Below are 19,626 nucleotides of genomic sequence, written 5' to 3'. Positions count from 1 at the left end.
GTGTGTTCTCTTGCCACCGCCTGGTGAGTAGATTTTGTTTCTATCCATTTACATTAAATTGTCAATAACTGATTAGTTTCAGAGTATATATATAGATGTAGATGGATAGTTATATCCAAGTAGAGGAAGATGGCATTTCTTGATATTTTGGTATGGAGATATTTTGGTATGGAGATTACTGTGGTTGTAATAAACCCATGTTCTTGTTTACCTGTGTTGTATTTTTTATCAAACATCTCCTCATGAGAGATACAGCAGTGGCAACACCCTTTAGTGACCTGCATGATCAAATTTTAAACAATGGAATATCCAGGATGGAATGTAACAATATAATGAAAAGGACAGTTGCTACTCACCATATAGCGGAGATGCTGAGTCACAGAAAGGCACAACAAAAAGACTGTTGGAAAGTTAGCGTTTGGTCAACAAGGCCTTTGTCAAAAATAGACAACATACACACAAACACACACAAACTCACAAATGCAACTCTCACACACGACTGCAATCTTTGGCCAAAACAAATTTTAAAATTTTCAGCTCATTTTATGTATACTGTCGAAATCAGTCACATACAGTGCAAAAAAGCCCCTAATTTCCTAATTTCTTATTCGAAATATTAACTGCAGAAATTTACTAAAAAAGTAGCTGTAGGTGGCTGATATGAGTTGCTAAGTAATGTGAGAGTTTATGTCTTCAACTGAAATATTTATTAGAAATACGCATGTAAATATTTGTGTGAAGTTGTTGATATGAGTCAGTAATCTAACTGCAGCCAACAAATGAGAGCCTTACTGTTAACCCACTACGCATAAAGTTAACAGATTTTGGTTGAGTCATCAGTTTCTATCATTGCACAAGCTGACATATTTAAGTCCCAGCTTAACAGCAAATGCAAAATATTATAAAATACCATGACCTTGAGAATAAGTGACTATATGCTACCCAAAAGTAAAAGTTAAACAGGCAATCTAACACTTCTAAACCTATCAATTTTTGACATCTTTTATGTGTGTGTTCTGATGCCACTTGGTCAGTACATTTTTTACTATCCAATTACATTATACTGTTAATCTTACACTTCTGCCATTTATCACAAGCCTGCTCTATCCTCTGCAGCTACCTCACTTCTCATTGATTGCAGCTATAGTTACTCCTCTCTCAGCCATGCAGTCGTTAATGACACAAGTCACTATGCAATGCTAAACCTACAATTCTTAAGTCAACTGGCCAATTTAAGGAAACAGAATGTTATTGGATGTACACTAGGATGTAAAGATTCATTCCATATTAAACAAGATATAGTGTGTCCTGTGTTGTTATTGTTGTTTGGAGCACTACTGTTGCCAGGCCTCTCTGTTGCCATTTCAAGGGAAGATGCAAACATGGTTGCTGTGCTATATCTGTGGTGTTCTAGACATCATCACACTGTCCATGTGGACAATGCTGCAGACAAGCCTATTTCCTCACTGAAGGGTTGTGACATGGCTGTATGATCCTACATGACTGAGCAAACAATGTGTCTGTACTAACAGACACTTGTCATGTGGAGACGTTAAGAACATGCGGAGTTTTTGCCGCCCGAAACCCATTAAATTCATGTCTGCATGAAAGTCATAGGATCCTGCCCTGAGGAAGCAGTAATATAATGGAATGATAAATTTCAGTCTCAATTGGCCACAATCCCACAATTACCAAATTTTGACACATGGTACACCCACGACACATAGATAGAGCTCGTGGTTTGGTGGGAGGCAGCAGGTATGCAGGTTAGGAATGTGGGAGGAAGAGGCAGCAGGTGCATGATGTAGGAATGCAACACACAGGCATCTGAGCTGGTGTGTTGGCTCAGTGCACGATGACAATGACACAAAGACATGGAGTGGGAGGGGGTAACAGGACAGAGGAAGGAGAGACCATTGGTCTGAATCTGTGGATGCAGTGAGTTCATAGAGACAGAGATCAGGAGGGTTATAGGAGCAAAGAATGTTTTGCAAGGATAACTCCCATCTACGTAGATCAGAAAAGCTGGTCCTGAAGGGAAGGATCCGGATGGCACAGGTTGTGAAGTAGCCATTGAACTCAAGTTATTGTGTTCAGCAGCATGTTCCACCACTAGGCGGTCAACTCTGTTCTCGACCACAGTTAGGTGGTGGCCATTCATTCTACTGGGCAGCAAGTTGGTGGTCATAAACACATAAACTACAATGCAGAAACTGCACCAGAGCTTTTTTGTGGGTGACCTTGCCTCTGATGGGATAAGATAAGCCTGTGTTGGCAGTAGAGTAGGATGTGCTGGGTGGATGAATCAGGCATCTCTTGCACCTGCATCTTCCATAGGGATCAGACCCCCACTGGTGATGGGTTGGATGTGGAAGTGTCAGGGAAACAGACCATGATGTTGTGTAGTTTAGGTGGTATTTGGAATATCACTTTAGCGGGGGTGGGAAGGAATGTGGATAGGTTGTTTCTTTTTTACAGGCTTAATGATAGATTGTCAAAAATCTCACCAAGGACAAGATTCAGCTGGCGTTTGCAGACTAGGTTTGGAGGGAAGGGGATAGTGAGACTTTCGGCATACTGGACAAGGGAACTGTCTTTACTGCAGACACACCAATCATAGGTGGCCAAGCTAAATGGGAGTAATTTTTTGGTGTCAAAGAGGTGACAAATGTCGAAATGCAGATACAGTTGAAGGTTAGTGTGCTTGATATGTACAGAGGTACAGATGAGATGAAAGTCAGTGTTCAGGAAGTTAGCATGTAAGGCTGAAGGGGACCAGATGAAGCAGATGTGAGAGAAGGTGTTGAGGTTGTGGATTAATGAAGAATGTGGTATGTTGCACTGATGAAGACCAGGTGAAGTGGAAGGGAAAGAAGGTGTTGTGGTTGTGGAGGAATGGAGATAGGGTGTCTTGACCTAGGGTCCATATCATGAAGATATTGGTAACAAATCTGAACCTACAAGGGGGTTTGCGGTTTTGGGAGGCAAGGAAAGTTTCCTCTATATGGCCTACAAACAGATTGGAATAGGAGGAATCCATGTGGATGCCCATGGCTGTGCTGTAGATTTGTTTATGTATCTTCCTCTCACAGGAGAATTAGGTGTGTGTGAGCATGTAATTGAGAAGGTGTATAAGGAAAGAGGGAAGTGGTTTTGATTGTAATGATGTTCTCATAGGTAGTGTTTGATAGTAAGGCCATGGGCATGAGGGATATTGGTATGAGGGGAGGTGGTACCAACTGTGATGAGTAGGGATTCTGGGATGTGGATGGCTAGTCTATGGAAAATTATTTAGAGGTGTTGGTTGAACAAAACTGGAGATTCTTTCACTTGGAGCACAGTAACTAGCTATAGTGGGGCATCAAGGATTGTTGGATTTATGGATTGTGAGAAACATGTAGAATATGGGTGTGCAGGGAAGTGTTGGAGTAGGAAGAGAGATGGATTCAGGGGAGAGATTCTGGGATGGGCCTAAGGATTTGAGTAGGGTTTTGCGGTTATGTTGGACGTATGGGATGAGGTCACTATAGCAGAGTTTCGTAGATGAAGGCAGAAAGACTAATTGAAGATCTGTCTTGAGGTTACAAATGACCGTTCTTTCTTCTGATGAGAGATTTGTGCTCTTGGGAAGGGACTTGGGGAAGGAGAGTGACAATAAACTAAGTTCAATATTGGGATTAAGTTGGTTTTGATTAGAGGGATTGGTAGCAAAGAAGGTTTCCACTGTAGGGCTCATGAGAAGCAGAGTAGGCCTTTGAAATATCCAGCATGGTTGAACTTTGGCATGGGACTTAAGGTGAGGTCTTTGGATAGGCCAGAAACTTCTGTAGAATTCAAGATTTTTGGTGGATAAGTTGACAACACTGTTTTAAAGTTTTTTAGGTTCTGGATTTCACAGAATGTTGGGATAGAGTTTTGGAGGCTGTGGTAAATGGAAAAGATCAGCAAGGGGTTGAAAAGGGTGTTCAGAGGGGTGTAGGATAGGTGTCAATGTTAATAGTGCCCTGAGGCAGGAGTAAAATGCCAATAATAATATAATTTATGGACTTAGTGTCTGGAGTGCTCTTCCAGGTGTTGGAGTGCAAGGGTTTCAATTTGGAAGTTGTGATGTAGGTAACTGGAATTGCACAGTAGTAGTAACTTATGGAGAAGCAGATGTGGTCTTGGGATACCTGTGACATGGAGATTTGTTTCTGTAACACCAAGTTTGTGAATGATAGAGATGGTGTAAACTACCCCTACTCAAATCCTTACGTCCATCCCAGAATCTCTCCCTTGAATACATCTAGATCTACATACATACACCAAAAGCTGCCACATGGTGCATGGCATACTGTACTCTGTAACACTACTAGTCATTTCCTTTCCTGTTTCACTTACGGATAGAGCAAGGGAAAAGCAACTGTCTATATGCCTCTGTATGAGCCCTAATTTCATGTATCTCATACTCATGGTACTTATGCAAAATTTGTGTTGGTGGCAGTAGGATCATTCTCCAGTCAGCTTCAAATCCCGGTTCTCTAAATTTTCTCAATAGCATTTATCGAAAAGAATGATGCCTTCCCTCCAGGGATTCCCATTTGAGTTCCTGAAGCATTTCTGTAATATTTGCATATTGTTCAAACCTACTGGTAACAAATCTAGCAAAAAAATGTTCAAATGTGTGTGAAATCTTATGGGACTTAACTGCTAAGGTCATCAGTCCCTAAGCTTAGACACTACTTAACGTAAATTATCCTAAGGACAAACACACACACACCCATGCCCGAGGGAGGACTCAAACCTCCGCCGGGACCAGCCGCACAGTCCATGACTGCAGCACCTTAGACCGCTCGGCTAATCCCGAGCGGACAAATCTAGCAGCCCACCTCTGAATTGTTTCAGTGTCTTCCTTTAATTCAACCTTGTGCAGATTCCAAACACCCAAGCAGTACTCAAGAATTAGCATCCGATATGCAGTCTCCCTTACTGCTGAACAACATTTTCCTAAAATTCTCCCAATATACCAAAGTTTACCATTTGCCTTCCCTACCACAATCCTCACATGCTTGTTCCATTTCATATCACTTTGCAGTGTTGCAGCCAGATATTTAAACAATGTGACTGAGTCAAACAGGACATGATTAATGCTTTATTCAAACATTACATGTTTGTTTTTCCCACTCATCCACATTAACTTACATTTTTCTACATTTAGAGTCAGCTGCCATTCATCACACTGACTAGAAATTTTGTCTAAGTCATCTTGTGTCATACTACAGTCACTCATCTTCGACACCAGGAGGACCGCACACTTGGTTCAGTTACTTAAAAAGTCTTCAAGCCACTCACATATCTGGGAACCTATTCCATATGCTCATTGTTAACAGACTGTAGTGAGGTAATCGTTTTCTGAAATCTAGGAGTATGGAATCTGCCTATTGCCCTTTGCCCATTGTTTGCAGTGTATCATGTGAGAAAAATGAAAGCTGGGTTTCACATGAGCTGTGCTTTCTAAAGCTGTGGTGGTTTGGGGACGCAATCTTTTTGGGCTGTAGGAAATTTATCATATTCGAACTCTGCATATATTCAAGAATTTTGCAGCAAACCAATGTGAAGGATACTGGTCTGTAATTTTGCAGGCTGTGATGAAGCAAGCTGGGATAATTTTAGTTCCCCTCTTGCTTTGCCATCTGCCTCCTTAAAATTCATTTTTTCATTTTATGTGAGTATAATCTACATTTTCATATAAGAGAAAGGTTGGCCATCAGTTTTAAAGAATATAACACCAGATCTAATTTTGTGCTTAGTTTTATGTATGTAATTGATTTTCTAATTTATTTTGACTATTCCTTGTCAGTATCTTTAATTATAGTGCAAAATTAGTAATTGTTTTGTAACTTAAATTCTATTGTTGCCATATAAACAAACATAAATTCTGTAATAATTGTAAACATTTAGAAGAAGAAATACTAGTAATCTTAAAGTATCTATTTGGCGCTATTCGAAAACATGTTAGCAAAGCCAGCCCTTAATTTATTCGAAAGTAATTAACAGTTTTGTCAAAAGTATTGTTTGCATAATGATATTTGATAATTTCATGATTTAAACAAATAATTCAGCCTAACTCTTGTAGCAGAAGAAACTGTTAAAAAGACAGACTTTTTTGATGTATTTAGTTAATTTAATGAGTTAAGTTTTAACTGTTATTTCTATATATTAAACTTTGAACAATGTGTAGTTTCAGCACCTATTATTGTGAGGATATATAAGGGCCTAGTTTTTGGTCACCACACCGTCAGCCCATGGCCGAGTTTCAGATGAGGAACCTGTGTTGGTTAGAATGACAACAACGCATCAACTTAACAGTGTAATAAGTGTCACACAGTTAGGCCGTGTGTTAAGACAGTGACAATGTCTGCTCCATATGTACTTTTCTATTCTTCAAGAACTCTGAAATTTATGGTTAGGCTTTCACTGCTTTTAGATGTTCAACAGGAAACTATTGTAGCAGTATGTGGATGTTCGCCTGCAACCTATTAAGGGGGCTTACCGTGCAGGATTAGCCGAGCGGTCTAAGGCACTGCAGTCATGGACAGTGTGGCTGATCCCAGTGGAAGTTTGAGTCCTCCCTCGGCATGGGTGTGTGTGTTTGTTCTTAGGCTAATTTAGGTTAAGTAGTGTGTAAGCTTAGGGACTGATGACCTTAGCAGTTAAGTCCCATAAGATTTCACACACACACAATAGGGCTTAACGAAGGTTAAACAATAGTAAAATACTGTGAAACGTAACTGTGCATCTGTAGGCTACATTATTTAGCATGGTCAGTGTCCAAAATACAAACCCCATTTTTAAGCCAGTGTGGCAACGCAGTATGTCGACATAGAGGACAACAAACAAAGAAACAAAGTAGGTGAACTGCTACAAGCTGCATCTTTTATCCTTTTTATATACAGTAGTCACCTGCATTGTTTTCCAGTTGCTTGGGACTTTGCGCTAGGTGAGAGAATAATGATAAATGCAAGCTAATTAATGATAAATGCAAGCTAAGTAAGGGGCCAATGCATAGCATAATCTTTGTAAACCCAAATTGGGATTCCAACCAGACATGGAAACTTATTTTTTTTCCAACTCTTTCTGTTGTTTCTTTATTGCTGAGATGCTTATTACTATGTTATCCACACGAGATTCTATGCAATGGTCAAATAATGGCATGTTTGTATAATTCTCATGTGTAAACAATGTTTTAAATGTGTAATTTGCCGCTTGGGCTTTCATTTTGGCATCTTAAACTGCCACACCAGCTGGTCAATGAGTGACCAGATGGAAGCCTTTGACCTGCTTAATGTTTTTACATGGGACCAGAAGTTTTTCAGGTTCTCGGGCAGATCTTTTGCTAAGGTACGACGGTGCTAGTTGTTGTATGCTTTGTGCATAGATCTTATCACAGACACATGAATCTCTACTAACCTTTTCCTGCCATCATTTCCATGTTCCCTTTTGAACCAAGAGTGCAATGGCCTTTGCTTTCTCAACATTTTCCGAATTTTATTGATACACCACAGTGTGCCTTTCCCATCTTACTGGGCACATATTTACTGAGAGCATGATTTACAATCTGATTAAACTTTTCCCATAATTCCTAAATGTACATCATACTGCAACTAAATGACTGCACTTCATTGTCTGTGTGAGATGCTAACAAGTGCTTATCTGCTCTTTCTAGCAGAAACACTCTCCTAGCGGCCTTCACTGTTTCATTAACCTTTGAAACATCAGTCACTATGATGACATCATGATCACTAATCCCCATCTCTATACTGATTCCAGCAATAAGGTCCAGCCTGTTTGTAGCTACAAGGTCTAAGATATTTCCATTGTATGTGGGCTGTTGCTCAAGACAGTTTTTGGAAAATGTGTTCAGAAGACTGTCTTCACCCCCTGTAATGAATCCATAGGCACCCCAGTGTATACTCTGTATCATGCTCAATTTCAGCACATCTTCCTCCTCACCCCAGTGACCTCCTGCACATCCAGCTGGTTACTGTGCTCCAAGTGAAAGAATCTCCAGTTTTGTTTAGCAACACCACCAACCAATTGCCCATAGCCTAGCCTCTCATATCAAAGATACAAATCACAGCTTCCTTCAGGGGCTCTAGACCATCCCCACCCCATTACCACTTGGATTCCTTCTAATCACTGTTGAGTCCACTTGCATATACATCAAAATCCTTCAATCCCAATACCTTACCTCTTTCAACTTCATTTCAACTTCAGAATTGCTATCTGATTTCTTATACACCTTGCCAATTGTACCAAACAATGGAAAATCCAGGATGGAATGTAACAATATTATGAAAAGGAAAGTTGCCACTCACCATATAGCATAGATGCTGAGTCACAGATAGGGACAACAAAAAGACTACCACAAATAAAGTTTTCAGCCCATGAGGCCTTTGTCAAAAATAGGGGACAGACAGACAGAATGACACACACACACACACACACACACACACACACACACACACACACATTACTGCAGTCTCAAGCAACTGTAGCCACACTGCAGGCAGCAGCACCAGTGCAAGATGGGAGTGGTGACTTGGGTGGGGGTAAGGAGGAGGCTGGAGCAGGGAGGGGGAGGAACCTACCCTCCTGTATTAAAGATACCAACAATTTCCTTCACTGACTCTCCACAGTTCCTGTCCCTCTTTAGCACACGGTGCCCTGCTCGTCACTATTGATGCCACCTCACTTTACACTAACATCACTAATGCCCATGGCTTTACCACTATTGAACACTAACTTTCCCAGCACCCGATGGATTCCAAACCAACAACCTCCTCCAAAGCGTCATCACCAACTATATCCTCACATACAATTACTTCTCCATTGAAGGCTTTACCTACAAACAAATCCAGGGTATGGCTATGGGCACCCACTTGACACCATCCTATGCCAGCCTATTCATGGGCCATCTAGAGAAATCCTTCCTGTAGACCCAGAATCCTAAACCCCTCACTTGGTTCAGATCCATTGATAACATCTTTGTGTTCTGGATCAAGGGTGGGGACAAACTATCCACATTCCTCCAAACCTTCAACAATGTCTCCCCCATTTGCTTCACCTGGTCCTACTCAATCCAACAAACCACCTTCTGAGATGTTGACCTCCACCTCAAAGATGGGTACATCAGTACCTCTGTCCATATCAAACCTACTAGTCACCAGGAACACCTCCAGCTGCTACCAGTTCCATACCAAGAAGTCCCTTCCATACAGCCTGACCACTCGGGGTCGTCGCATCTGCAGTAATGAGCAGTCCCTCTCAAAATATACCGAGGGTCTCACTGAAGCCTTCACAGACCATAATTACCTCGCAACCTAGTACAACAACAAATCTCTCGTGCCTTATCTTTTCAGTCTCCCACTACCTCCCAAAGTCCCACCATCTTGCCACAGAGGAACAACTCAGTACCTCAGTAACTCAATGCCACCCAGAACTGGAGAAACTGAATTGCATTCTCTGCCAGGGTTTCGACTACCTCTCATCATTCCCTGAAATGAGAAATTTCCTGCCGACTATCCTTCTCACCCCTCACACAGAGGTATTCCGCCAGCCACCGAACCTACACAATATACATATAGACAGCCCTGCTCCCAAACGCTTACCTCATGGCTGATACCCCTGTAATAGACCTAGGTGCAAGACCTGTCCCATACATCCTCCCACCTCCACCTCCTACTCCAGTCCTGTCACGAACATCTCCTATCCCATCAAAGGCAGGGCTACCTGTGAAACTAGTCACATGATCTACAAGCTAAGCTGCAACCACTGTGCTGCATTCTAAGTGGTCATGACAACTAATAAGCTGTCTGTCCACATGAATGGCCACCAACAAACTGAGGCCAAGAAACAAACGGACCACCTAGTTGCTGCCAAACATGACATCCTTCATTTCAATTACACTACTTCACAGCCTATGCCACATGGATCCTTCCCACTAACACCAGATGTTCTGAATTCTGCAGGTGGGTACTTTCCCTGCAATATATCGTATGTTCCCGTAACCCGCGTGGCCTCAATCCTCTCTAGTCTCTGTCCTTCACCTACCTATCCCCCCCCCCCCACCTTTTCCCTGCACTCTGTCTAACCTCCTGACTGCACATAACTGTCTTACTCTCTTTCCACCTTGTCCCTGCACACTCCCCAGCAGCACTGCACTGTCTGCTACCCCTATCTTACTATCCCTCCCCCTCAGTGCCCCAGCCTCCTCCTTACCCCCACCCACTCACCATTCCCATTGTGCACTGGTGCTGCTACTTACAGTGTGGCTACAGGTGCCTGAGACTGCAGTCATGTGTGTGTGGGTTGTCTTTTCGCACGTGAACGCAGGCACTAAGAAGACGAACACTAATTACCTTATCTCTCTGCTATTGTGCTCCTTCAGTCATTTAGTCATACTGTTCTCAGACTTAACACAATTTCTTATCACTTGCAAGAAAATTTTAATCAGTTTTGTATATAATCCACAGGTATCAAATGCCATCCAGTATGATCTTCATGTTATTTGTAACTCCTAAACCAAATATTGGTATTGCAACCCTAATGACAAATGTAGCACTACAATTAGTCTCAGATATGGTGTTCCTTTTCTCTGCAACCTTACTGAAATGCCCATAGACCAACACATTTCACTGCAGAATACAGTCCCTTAATTTTTGAACTTGCATTTGCACACATTTTATAGGAGCAATGGCAATGATGTGTTTTATTATTATTATTATTATTATTATTAATAATATTTTAAAGCCACTTTCATGAAACAGATTCTCGTTCATTCCAAGTGTCCTTAAGCACTGTTCTCTGGCTGGTCTCCAAACAGTGTTGAAACTCAGAAATAGAAATGAAAATATCTAAGACTAGAGTACAGTTCATTATACATAATGTGAACTTTTCAAAATGTGCTCCTTCATACAATAAAAGGCAGTAAATTTGTTTTCAGAATAATAAAGCCTTTAGACTAAATTTGATCAATAGATTTTGTATTGCACATACTCAGTTCACATTTTTTATGTCTTTATGTAGGTTTCACAGTATCCATTGGAACCATAAGCAGTGTGCCATTTCTTTATGGAGCAGGTGATATCATTAAGAAACTGGGCAATGTGAACATTATTATTCTTGCATTTTTCTCCCATGCAGCAAGGCTTATGGGCTATTCAATGATAGAGTAAGTAAATAGTTATATTTCAATTACATTTTGAAACAGAATTTGGCAATACCCACATTAATTGTATAGATATACCAGATAAATGAATCTTCCACATTTTAACTTGTGGTAACAGAAATGTTTATTCTGAAAGTAATACAATCTCATCGGCATTTGCTGTGTATCCTACTTAGTAACAAAGTACATATAAAAATATATGAACCATCAGAACATATCAGTGAACTTGAAGAATTCACTTAAACATCTTGGTCCATAGATATCAGTATGAAGGAGAACTTTCTGGAATGTGGTATCAGTCAAGAAACTAGCATCCATAAACAGATTTTGTACACATGTACCATTAAAATAATAATAAACAGTCCCATAATCAGTGACTGTTATTGAAGACTCTTAATCACAGCTTTGTTGGAGGTGCCTCTATGTTCAGTTAGTAGCTTTCACAATGAGCAAGAAAAAAATGTTGTGTATGTGTTGTTGCACAATGTGCAGTAAAATAACTTCTTGCAATTGAAACTGTTGGACCACAGAAAAAAATTCAATTTCCTGGTAAAAATTCTTTAAAAGTATAGAACCTATGCTGAAAAAGTAAGAAGTTATTTGTTTTGTAGTTGTGTAGTAAACACAAATAATGTTTTTGTTTGAACTGACTTTTTTTTCTACAAACAATAAATGATTAAATAAAAAGCCAAAGAAATTTACTTATTTATCTATTTAGTCCTTCTAATCCTACATGTATAGAATATATACAAGGATATTGGACATGGTTAAGCCTTTACAACATAAAATAAAATTTGCATTGCATTCCTAAGGACTAGATATTTAATTAATTTAGCAAAGAATCGTATATACAACAAACATTAGAGACAACATGCAAAGTAGAATATTCATAATGCATATTTATTTTTGTCATTTGGTTTCTAGGTACTCTGTCAGACTGTAAAAGCAATGATCAATTAAGTATGCCTTTAGTTCAGCCTTAAAACTTCTGAGTTTACTTACTGATTTAATATGGTTAGGCAGATTACTGTAACTTTTTATCCCAACATGTAGAGTGCCTTTTTTGCACAAAGTTGTTCTCAGCTGTTTCATATGAAGATCAGATTTTTGTCTTGTATTGTATGCATGTATATCTTCAATTTTTATAAAATATCTGGGTGTCTATCAATATATCGTTTTATGAAAACTGACATTTCATAGATAAAACTGCAAGGAAGAGGAAGAAATGCCTTTTTTTTAGTATGGGTCTGCATCATTTCCTATTGTTTACCCCTTCAGTGATTCTTAATATTCTCTTTTGTATCTTGAAAAGTTTAATATTTGCCGTTGCATTGCCCCAGAAGATTGTGCCATTTTTAATTACAGAATGCACATAGGTGTTGTATACATTTAACAGGCTGGCTTTGCTGCAACAATGTTTTTTAAATCCTTATCATGTAGCAGGTTTAGCTTAGTTTCCTTTGCAGATATTCAGTGTGAACCTCCTATTTTCATTTTGTGTTGTTCTGGAGCCTGAGTCCCAGAAATTTTGTGCTGTCAACACTTTCAAGAACTCTGTCTCTTAGTTCTATTTGTATGTTTGGATGGTGCCTTACTTTTAGATTGTAGAAGTTCATTGATACTGTCTTTTCTTTGTTTATAATTAGCTTGTTATAGCTGAACCACTTTCTACACTGTTCATTGTGTGGATAGCAGAGTCTTTTAGTTCTTCTTCTGTTTTCCCACTTGTAAGGAAGCTTGTACCATCTGCAAATTGGAGAGTAGTTTGGCAATACTTGTTGTATATAAGATCATTGACATAGAGGAGAAACAGAATGGGTCATCATACTGATCCTTGAGGGACACCATATTTCACATTTTCATATCCTGAATAGTAGTAGCTGATTTTGTTATGGTCAGTATATTGCACTTCAACCATCTGTTTGCAGCCACATAGGTGTGTCCTGAGCCACTCATTGGATATACCTCTAATTCCTAATTGGTCAAGCTTCTGCAGTATGGCGTTATGGTCATTGATGTCGAAAGCCTTGGATAAATCAAGACATATGCCTGTCACAAATTCACCTGCATCTAGTTTAGCTTAGATTTCATTAAGAAATTCAGATATTGCACTCTCAGTTGAATAGCCTTTCCTGAAACCATGCTGTGAGAGAGGGAGAATTTTATGTTTCTTTAGGAAATCAGACAATCTCTTATTTAAAAAAAAATTCTAAAATTTTTGAAAATACAGGCAGTGGGGCTATTGGCCTATAATTTGAAATGTCTTCTGTGGATTTCCTTTTTTGAGCAGTGGTTTCAGTTTTGCAGTTTTTAAGTATGAAGGGAAGGTTCCTGTTGCCAGTGAGTTGTTGCACAAGTGTGTCAAGGGTTGAGCTAAGGCAAGAGAGAATTTTTTAACAATCACATCTAGTATTCCATCAGTTCCACATGAGTACCATTTTTTCAAGGTTTTTATAACTGATAAAATTTCTTCTGTATTTGTGGGTGAAAGGTTCAATAATGAGATACATTTCTTATGCTATTGGATGATGGAGGTGATATTTTGTTATGTTCTTCCAGTCCACTCACCAACTGTTCACTTATGTTTGCAAACTATTTATTGAAAGTTTCTGCAATTTTTGTTGGGTAGGAAATCATTTGTCCTTCCCCGGCAATAAATTGTTAATGAGTTTCCGAGCAGAAGCCACAAGTGAATCCAAGAATGGAAAGTCCAGAATTGAATTAAAACAAGGAAAGGATAGATTGCTGCTCACCACACAGAGGAGGCATTGAATCACAGACAGGCACAATAAAAAAGACTGCTAAAATATTAAGTTCTCAGACGAAGTCCTTCATCTGCAGCCAGTCCAGTAATACCCATGCCTTCTATCCCACCAACGCACCTCCTACTCTTTCCCCCTTGTTTACTTCTCTCCCCTCTACCTTTCTTGTCCTCCTTCCCCCTCCCCCCCTTTCCCAACAGCCTCCTGACACTGCACCTAACAGCCTTATCTCATCCCCACCACATCCCTACAGACACCCACAGGCAGTACAGCATCTTCCCCGACCCCTACTCTACTTTTGCTCCCCATCCCCGTCCCCACCCCATGCCTTATCTTTCCTCCACAACCAAGTCCTGCAGATCGCTGCTCATGTCAGATGCAGTCACTTTTGAGCCCCAGCACCCAGAGACAATGGCCATGGGTATGTGAGTTATGCCTGTGAGAGTGTGCGTATTTTCTATTTTGGAAGAAGAACTTTGTCTGAAACATTCATATTAGTAGTCTTTTTTCATTGTGCCTATCTGTGATTCAAAGCCTCTCCTATGTTGTGAGTATCTGAACCCATGACACTCACGAAGAGAACGATATCTTTATTTTATATATGAGAAGAGTAATTTTAACAACTTTTTTTTTTTTAAAGTAATGTTCTTCTATTCTATTGATTTTTTTTTCAGGAGTCCATGGTGGGCTTTTCCTTTTGAAATAATTGAAGCAACAGCAGTGCATCTTATGTGGACAGCAGCTGCGACGTACTGCACAATTCTGGCTCCCAGGTGGTTGCTAGCAACACTTATTGGTGTTCTTGGAATGTCACATTTCAGTTTAGGCAAGTTTTGTAAAATTCGTAACAATCTCTCTCTCCCTCTCTTCTTTAATTTTATGTTTCCCATTATTCTTCTCATCAGCTATTTTTAATTTAGTATTTATTTAATTCTTATTCAGTTGTATCTGTGCATGAATGAGATTAAGTTCATAAAATACAACATTAGATATTCAATCTACTCACCAAGTGGTGGCAGAATATACACATAAAAGGAGGTTATAATTAGGCAAGCATTTGGAGCCAGTTGCTCCTTCTTCAGGCAGAAGGGTTGAAGGTGAAGGAAGATGGGTGAAGGAAAAGGACTGGAGAGGTCTAGGAAAAGGGGTAGATTTTGAGAAAGTTGTCCAGAACCATGGTCATGGGAGACTTAGCAGACAAGGAAAGACTGGTTGATGGTAAGTCGTCCCTGACCTGTGGTTCTGGATGACTTTCCCAAAATCTACCCCTTTTACTAGACTTCTCCAATCTTTTTGCTTTACCCATCTTCCTTCCCCTTCCACCCTTCTACCTGAAGAAGGAGCCACTGTCTCTGAAAGCTTGCCTAATTATAACCTCCTTTTATGTGTTTGTTCTGCTGCCACTTGGTGAGTAGATTTTTTTATTTGCCCAATTACATTATTTTGTCAAAATTTGATTGTTTTAATTGTTAAATCATCACATATTCAAAACCTATTATCAAAAGGAAAATCACAACAAAACATTGAACTATGAACTCCAGGAATGAAAGACACCAATTAAAACAACAGCTTAAGCAACAACAAACGCTATGGCAACAACAGTAATAAAGCGTTTTCTACATTTTATAAATCCCAGTTATGACAAGAATTGGAAAACGGACGGCCATGGCCAGAAATTTGCTTGGAACCATGAAAAACTCAACTCAGGCTGCCTGTAACAGGTAGATAACCTGTGTCTCCCTTACATAAACATTTTTCTGGCAGATGTGAAGTACTCTTGTAGAAACCATATAATCTATTATTCCATTAATTTCATTGAATTACATTTCCATAATACAAGTAAACCTTAAATATTCCTACAGTGAATATGAGTTCGGCAGGACAAATGCCTTCAGATTGCAACTAAAAACCTGTCTGTCAGTTAGTCTCCAACTCTTGCGGAGGTTTGTTGTTTCATTAGAATCATATTTGTCAATAATATATGTCAGAAAGACTACATTCACACATGCAGTTTTATGCAGTTCTCTGCACTAGTCTATCCTATTCAAGATTTTTCATTTCTGTGTAATTACCTGTAGCTTACACCCACTTGAAGTTGTTCACTGCAGTGAAGCCTTGGTTTCACTCTACCATTTTTGGTCCCTCCCACATTCCACATTTCACTCCCTTAGCAACTCAAGTAGTCCTTGATACCTTAGGATATTTCCTGTTAATCTGTTCCTTCTCTTAGAGGAACTGTATAGCTGTATTAATAAGCTCTTTTCTCCACTTCTTAATTAATTGTTCAGTCCATGCAGGAGAATTCGGCCTCATGCAAGACACTATTTTATAGTTTTACCCACACAAGTTTCAGCACTTTAAGTGCTATATTCATTGGGCTTTTTTGTTTATTTTCTTTCTCGTATGACATTATTTGAGTATGATGGTAGTTCTATACCATTCATTCTGCAGCTTGTCATGATTTTTTGATGTTGGGGTGTTGTATGACTTTCTTGTGTTGTGTTAAAATATTTATTTCTTTTGCTTTTGCCATTTTTGCTTTTACACACACACAAACACACACACACACACACACACACACACACACACACACACACACACACACACACACACACACAAACATTTTGTATGATTTGTCAGTCAAGCACAAAGTTTCGGATGCCATTTCACTGCTAATCTTGAGCATTCATCTGTAGCAGCTCATTTCAGTAGCTTTGTTCTCTTCTTGCCTGTACTGTTTATCACCCATGTTTCGCTTCCACATAAAGCCACATCCCAGACAAGTGATTTCCAAAAACGTTTCGTAACACTTCATTTTATACTTGAAGTCAACATATTTCTCGTTTTCAGAAAAGCTTTTTATGCTATTACCAGTCTCCATTTTATTTTCTCCTAGTCATTTTGCTGCCCAAGTAGCAAAATAGCTCTTCTCCTTTTAGTGCCTTGTTTCCTAATCTAGTTACTTCAGCACCACCAAGGTTAATTCAACTGCTATTTTTCTCTGCACTGTATGAGTCTTAATTACACTTTTGAATTGGTTAAGAACCATTATATAATGTGCAGTTTCTTTACTGTTTGACATGATTCAGTTTCAGTTTGGTTCTGTTTGTCCTTTGACAAATCCATTTTCAATATTTTTCTTAAAGAATGCATCAATGACAAACATGTTTCCACTTGCAAATTTAACTACTGTAGGACCTCTTGTAATTTCTAGTACCATACCCAAAGTGTCCCACTCAAGAATATTGCTTAAGTGCATGGGACCCATAATAACCAAGACTAACATGGGATATTGAATATATACAAATATGGGGAATAAAAATGATCATAGTTTTGTCTGAGTCACGGGTATCACAGAAATTCTGAAGAACCTAAAGTGGCAAATATTTTAAGATAGACCCCAGCTATCCAATGAAAGCCTACTTACAAAGTTTTAAGGCAGTGTATTAAGTTATTAATATAGGAATACTGACCTACATACTGCTTCCACAGGCACCACTAACACAAGATTAGATTAATTACAGAACACACACATGCATTTAAGTAGTCACTCTTACAAAGTTATGAAAGGAATGAAGCAGAAGAACAATAAAGATATTAAAGATTTGTATTTGTAGATGAAATAATTTGGGGATAATATATAAAAGACATGGATGCATTTTAAGTAATAACAGGATACAGCACAAGGTCAATAACCAGACTAAAAAAATCAGCTCACTTCTACCTTCAAGTCTGGAATCTACTGTGGAATGAAATGTCCCATAATAACATATGGCCTAAAAATCTGGACAACAACCAAACAGATAAACAACAAACAGCAAGCCGCAGTAATGAAGTTTGTACACTCTACAGTCCAGCAAACTAGAAAAGATAGGGTAAGAAATAAAAAAATAAGGAAAGAACCTGGAGAGTACACATTCTCACTGGGTGGGGGGAGAGAAGAAGTGCCAGAGGCCTGTTTCAAATGGTATGGGCTTGTCCAACTAATTGATATTGTATAGCAAAACAATGGCTACACGCAAATGTAATTGGGAAGAAACCATTAGGATGACCAAGGAAGAGATCGTTGGACCAAGTGAAAGAGGATAAAGAAGAAGAGGAGTCATCTGGGATACAGCCCTGAGAGAAGAATGATTCACAGGCAGACACAATTAGAGAGCTCTCACAGACCACATTTGGGCAACTGGAGTGGGAAACCAATGTTTATTTTTGCTCTCCATGCATGAATGTAATGGGAGAAACCCTAATATGTGACACAATGGGAAATAACTTTTGCTATTCACTTCAATGCTGTTTGAAGAGTATGGATTTAGAAGTAGATAGACGAAAGCCGAATATGACATTACCCTAAACAACCACTTTGTTCTCTCCAGGGCAAGAGCACCACAGATGCACTAAACAGTTTTGTTAAGAAAATAAGACCATCATTAGACAAGAACAATAAGTCTGCAAAAATGTGTGATCTCACAAAGGTTTTTGAGTCTGTAAATCATATCTTGCCTATTTACAAAATAACAGTTAAGTATGGCATTAGAGGCAATGCTCTACAGTGGCTTAAACCGTACTTACTGTAAATAGGGCAAATTATTACTTAGCCAGGAAAACCAGATCTCAGGGCTTTCCACAAAGCTCCTTATCAAGCCAGATTTATTTCTTTTCCATGTGATTGATTTACCATTAAATATCAGTCCCCACCAGTTTCATTTGAGTTGTTGTGTGTTGGTTGAAAATCAGGACTCTTAGTAGTTTAGAAACTTAGTTTCAGCTAAACAGATTGAATCTGAAAATGTTTTACACTCACATTATGCAGTTAAAGATCACACAGTCACAAGTGACCAGATTAAGATTATTTACAACAATCAAGATATATTTAGGCAAAAATTTGAGCTCACAAAGACACATACACACACACACACACACACACACACACACACACACAGTACCAAACAAATTAAGTATCTTTGCATTTGTGAAGTGAATATTATTACCTGCAACTGATACGTATATGCAAAAAGTTGTACACAGAAATTATTTTAAATCTATAATTAGATAGATATTAAGTTTTGAGGACATTTGGCTAACAGAGCAGGCATACATATAGATACACAAAAAATCATTCATAATATTTCACCATACATGAGAAAGAACCAAGTCACTCATTATTTAAAAGAACTACAACTTAACTCTCCTATTCCTACATATTTATAAAATTGTTGTAAGATATGTAACAGGCAGCAATAAGTTGGGAAAAATTATTTTGTTCATACATAACCACAAAAGAGAGAGAAAATTTTCTACTTCCCACCATCCAACTCAAGTGGTATGCCTGGGCTCCTCAACATATGAGAATGAAGATTTATATTAAATTAAAAGGGGAAAAGTTATTGCAGAAGAAGTTAAGTCCATTAAAAAAGAAAGCTGTGCAAGCCAATGAAATAGAAATACTATTACCTACTGGATGAATTCATGAAGGATGAACTGACAATTTGTAGACAAGCACAACAGGGTGAGTCCAGTCATAGCAGTCAGAGAAATTGGTCATGCGTGTGTGAGTTGTGCTTGCGGCTGTGTGTGTGTTTTGTCTACTTTACAAGGAGGTCTTTCGGCTGAAAGCTCGCTTGTTTAGCAGTCTTTCTGTTGTGCCTATCTGCAACT

At 39.0% G+C, this 19,626-nt stretch overlaps 1 protein-coding gene across 1 annotated transcript in view; it reads left to right on the top strand.

The window, feature by feature from the left end:
* LOC126213416 (uncharacterized) overlaps positions 1–19,626 on the top strand; it is a 156,728-nt gene that overhangs the window by 121,021 nt on the left and 16,081 nt on the right. The window contains exons 11-12 of the mRNA XM_049941463.1: positions 11,068–11,212; positions 14,646–14,797. Of these exons, the coding sequence (XP_049797420.1) occupies positions 11,068–11,212; positions 14,646–14,797 (297 nt within the window). The remainder of the gene's footprint in view (positions 1–11,067; positions 11,213–14,645; positions 14,798–19,626) is intronic.

Source organism: Schistocerca nitens, chromosome 1 (assembly GCF_023898315.1).
Source record: "Schistocerca nitens isolate TAMUIC-IGC-003100 chromosome 1, iqSchNite1.1, whole genome shotgun sequence".
Lineage (NCBI taxonomy): Eukaryota > Metazoa > Arthropoda > Insecta > Orthoptera > Acrididae > Schistocerca > Schistocerca nitens.
The sequence above is the reverse complement of the archived record's forward strand: the minus strand, read 5'-3'. Positions and strand labels throughout refer to the sequence as shown.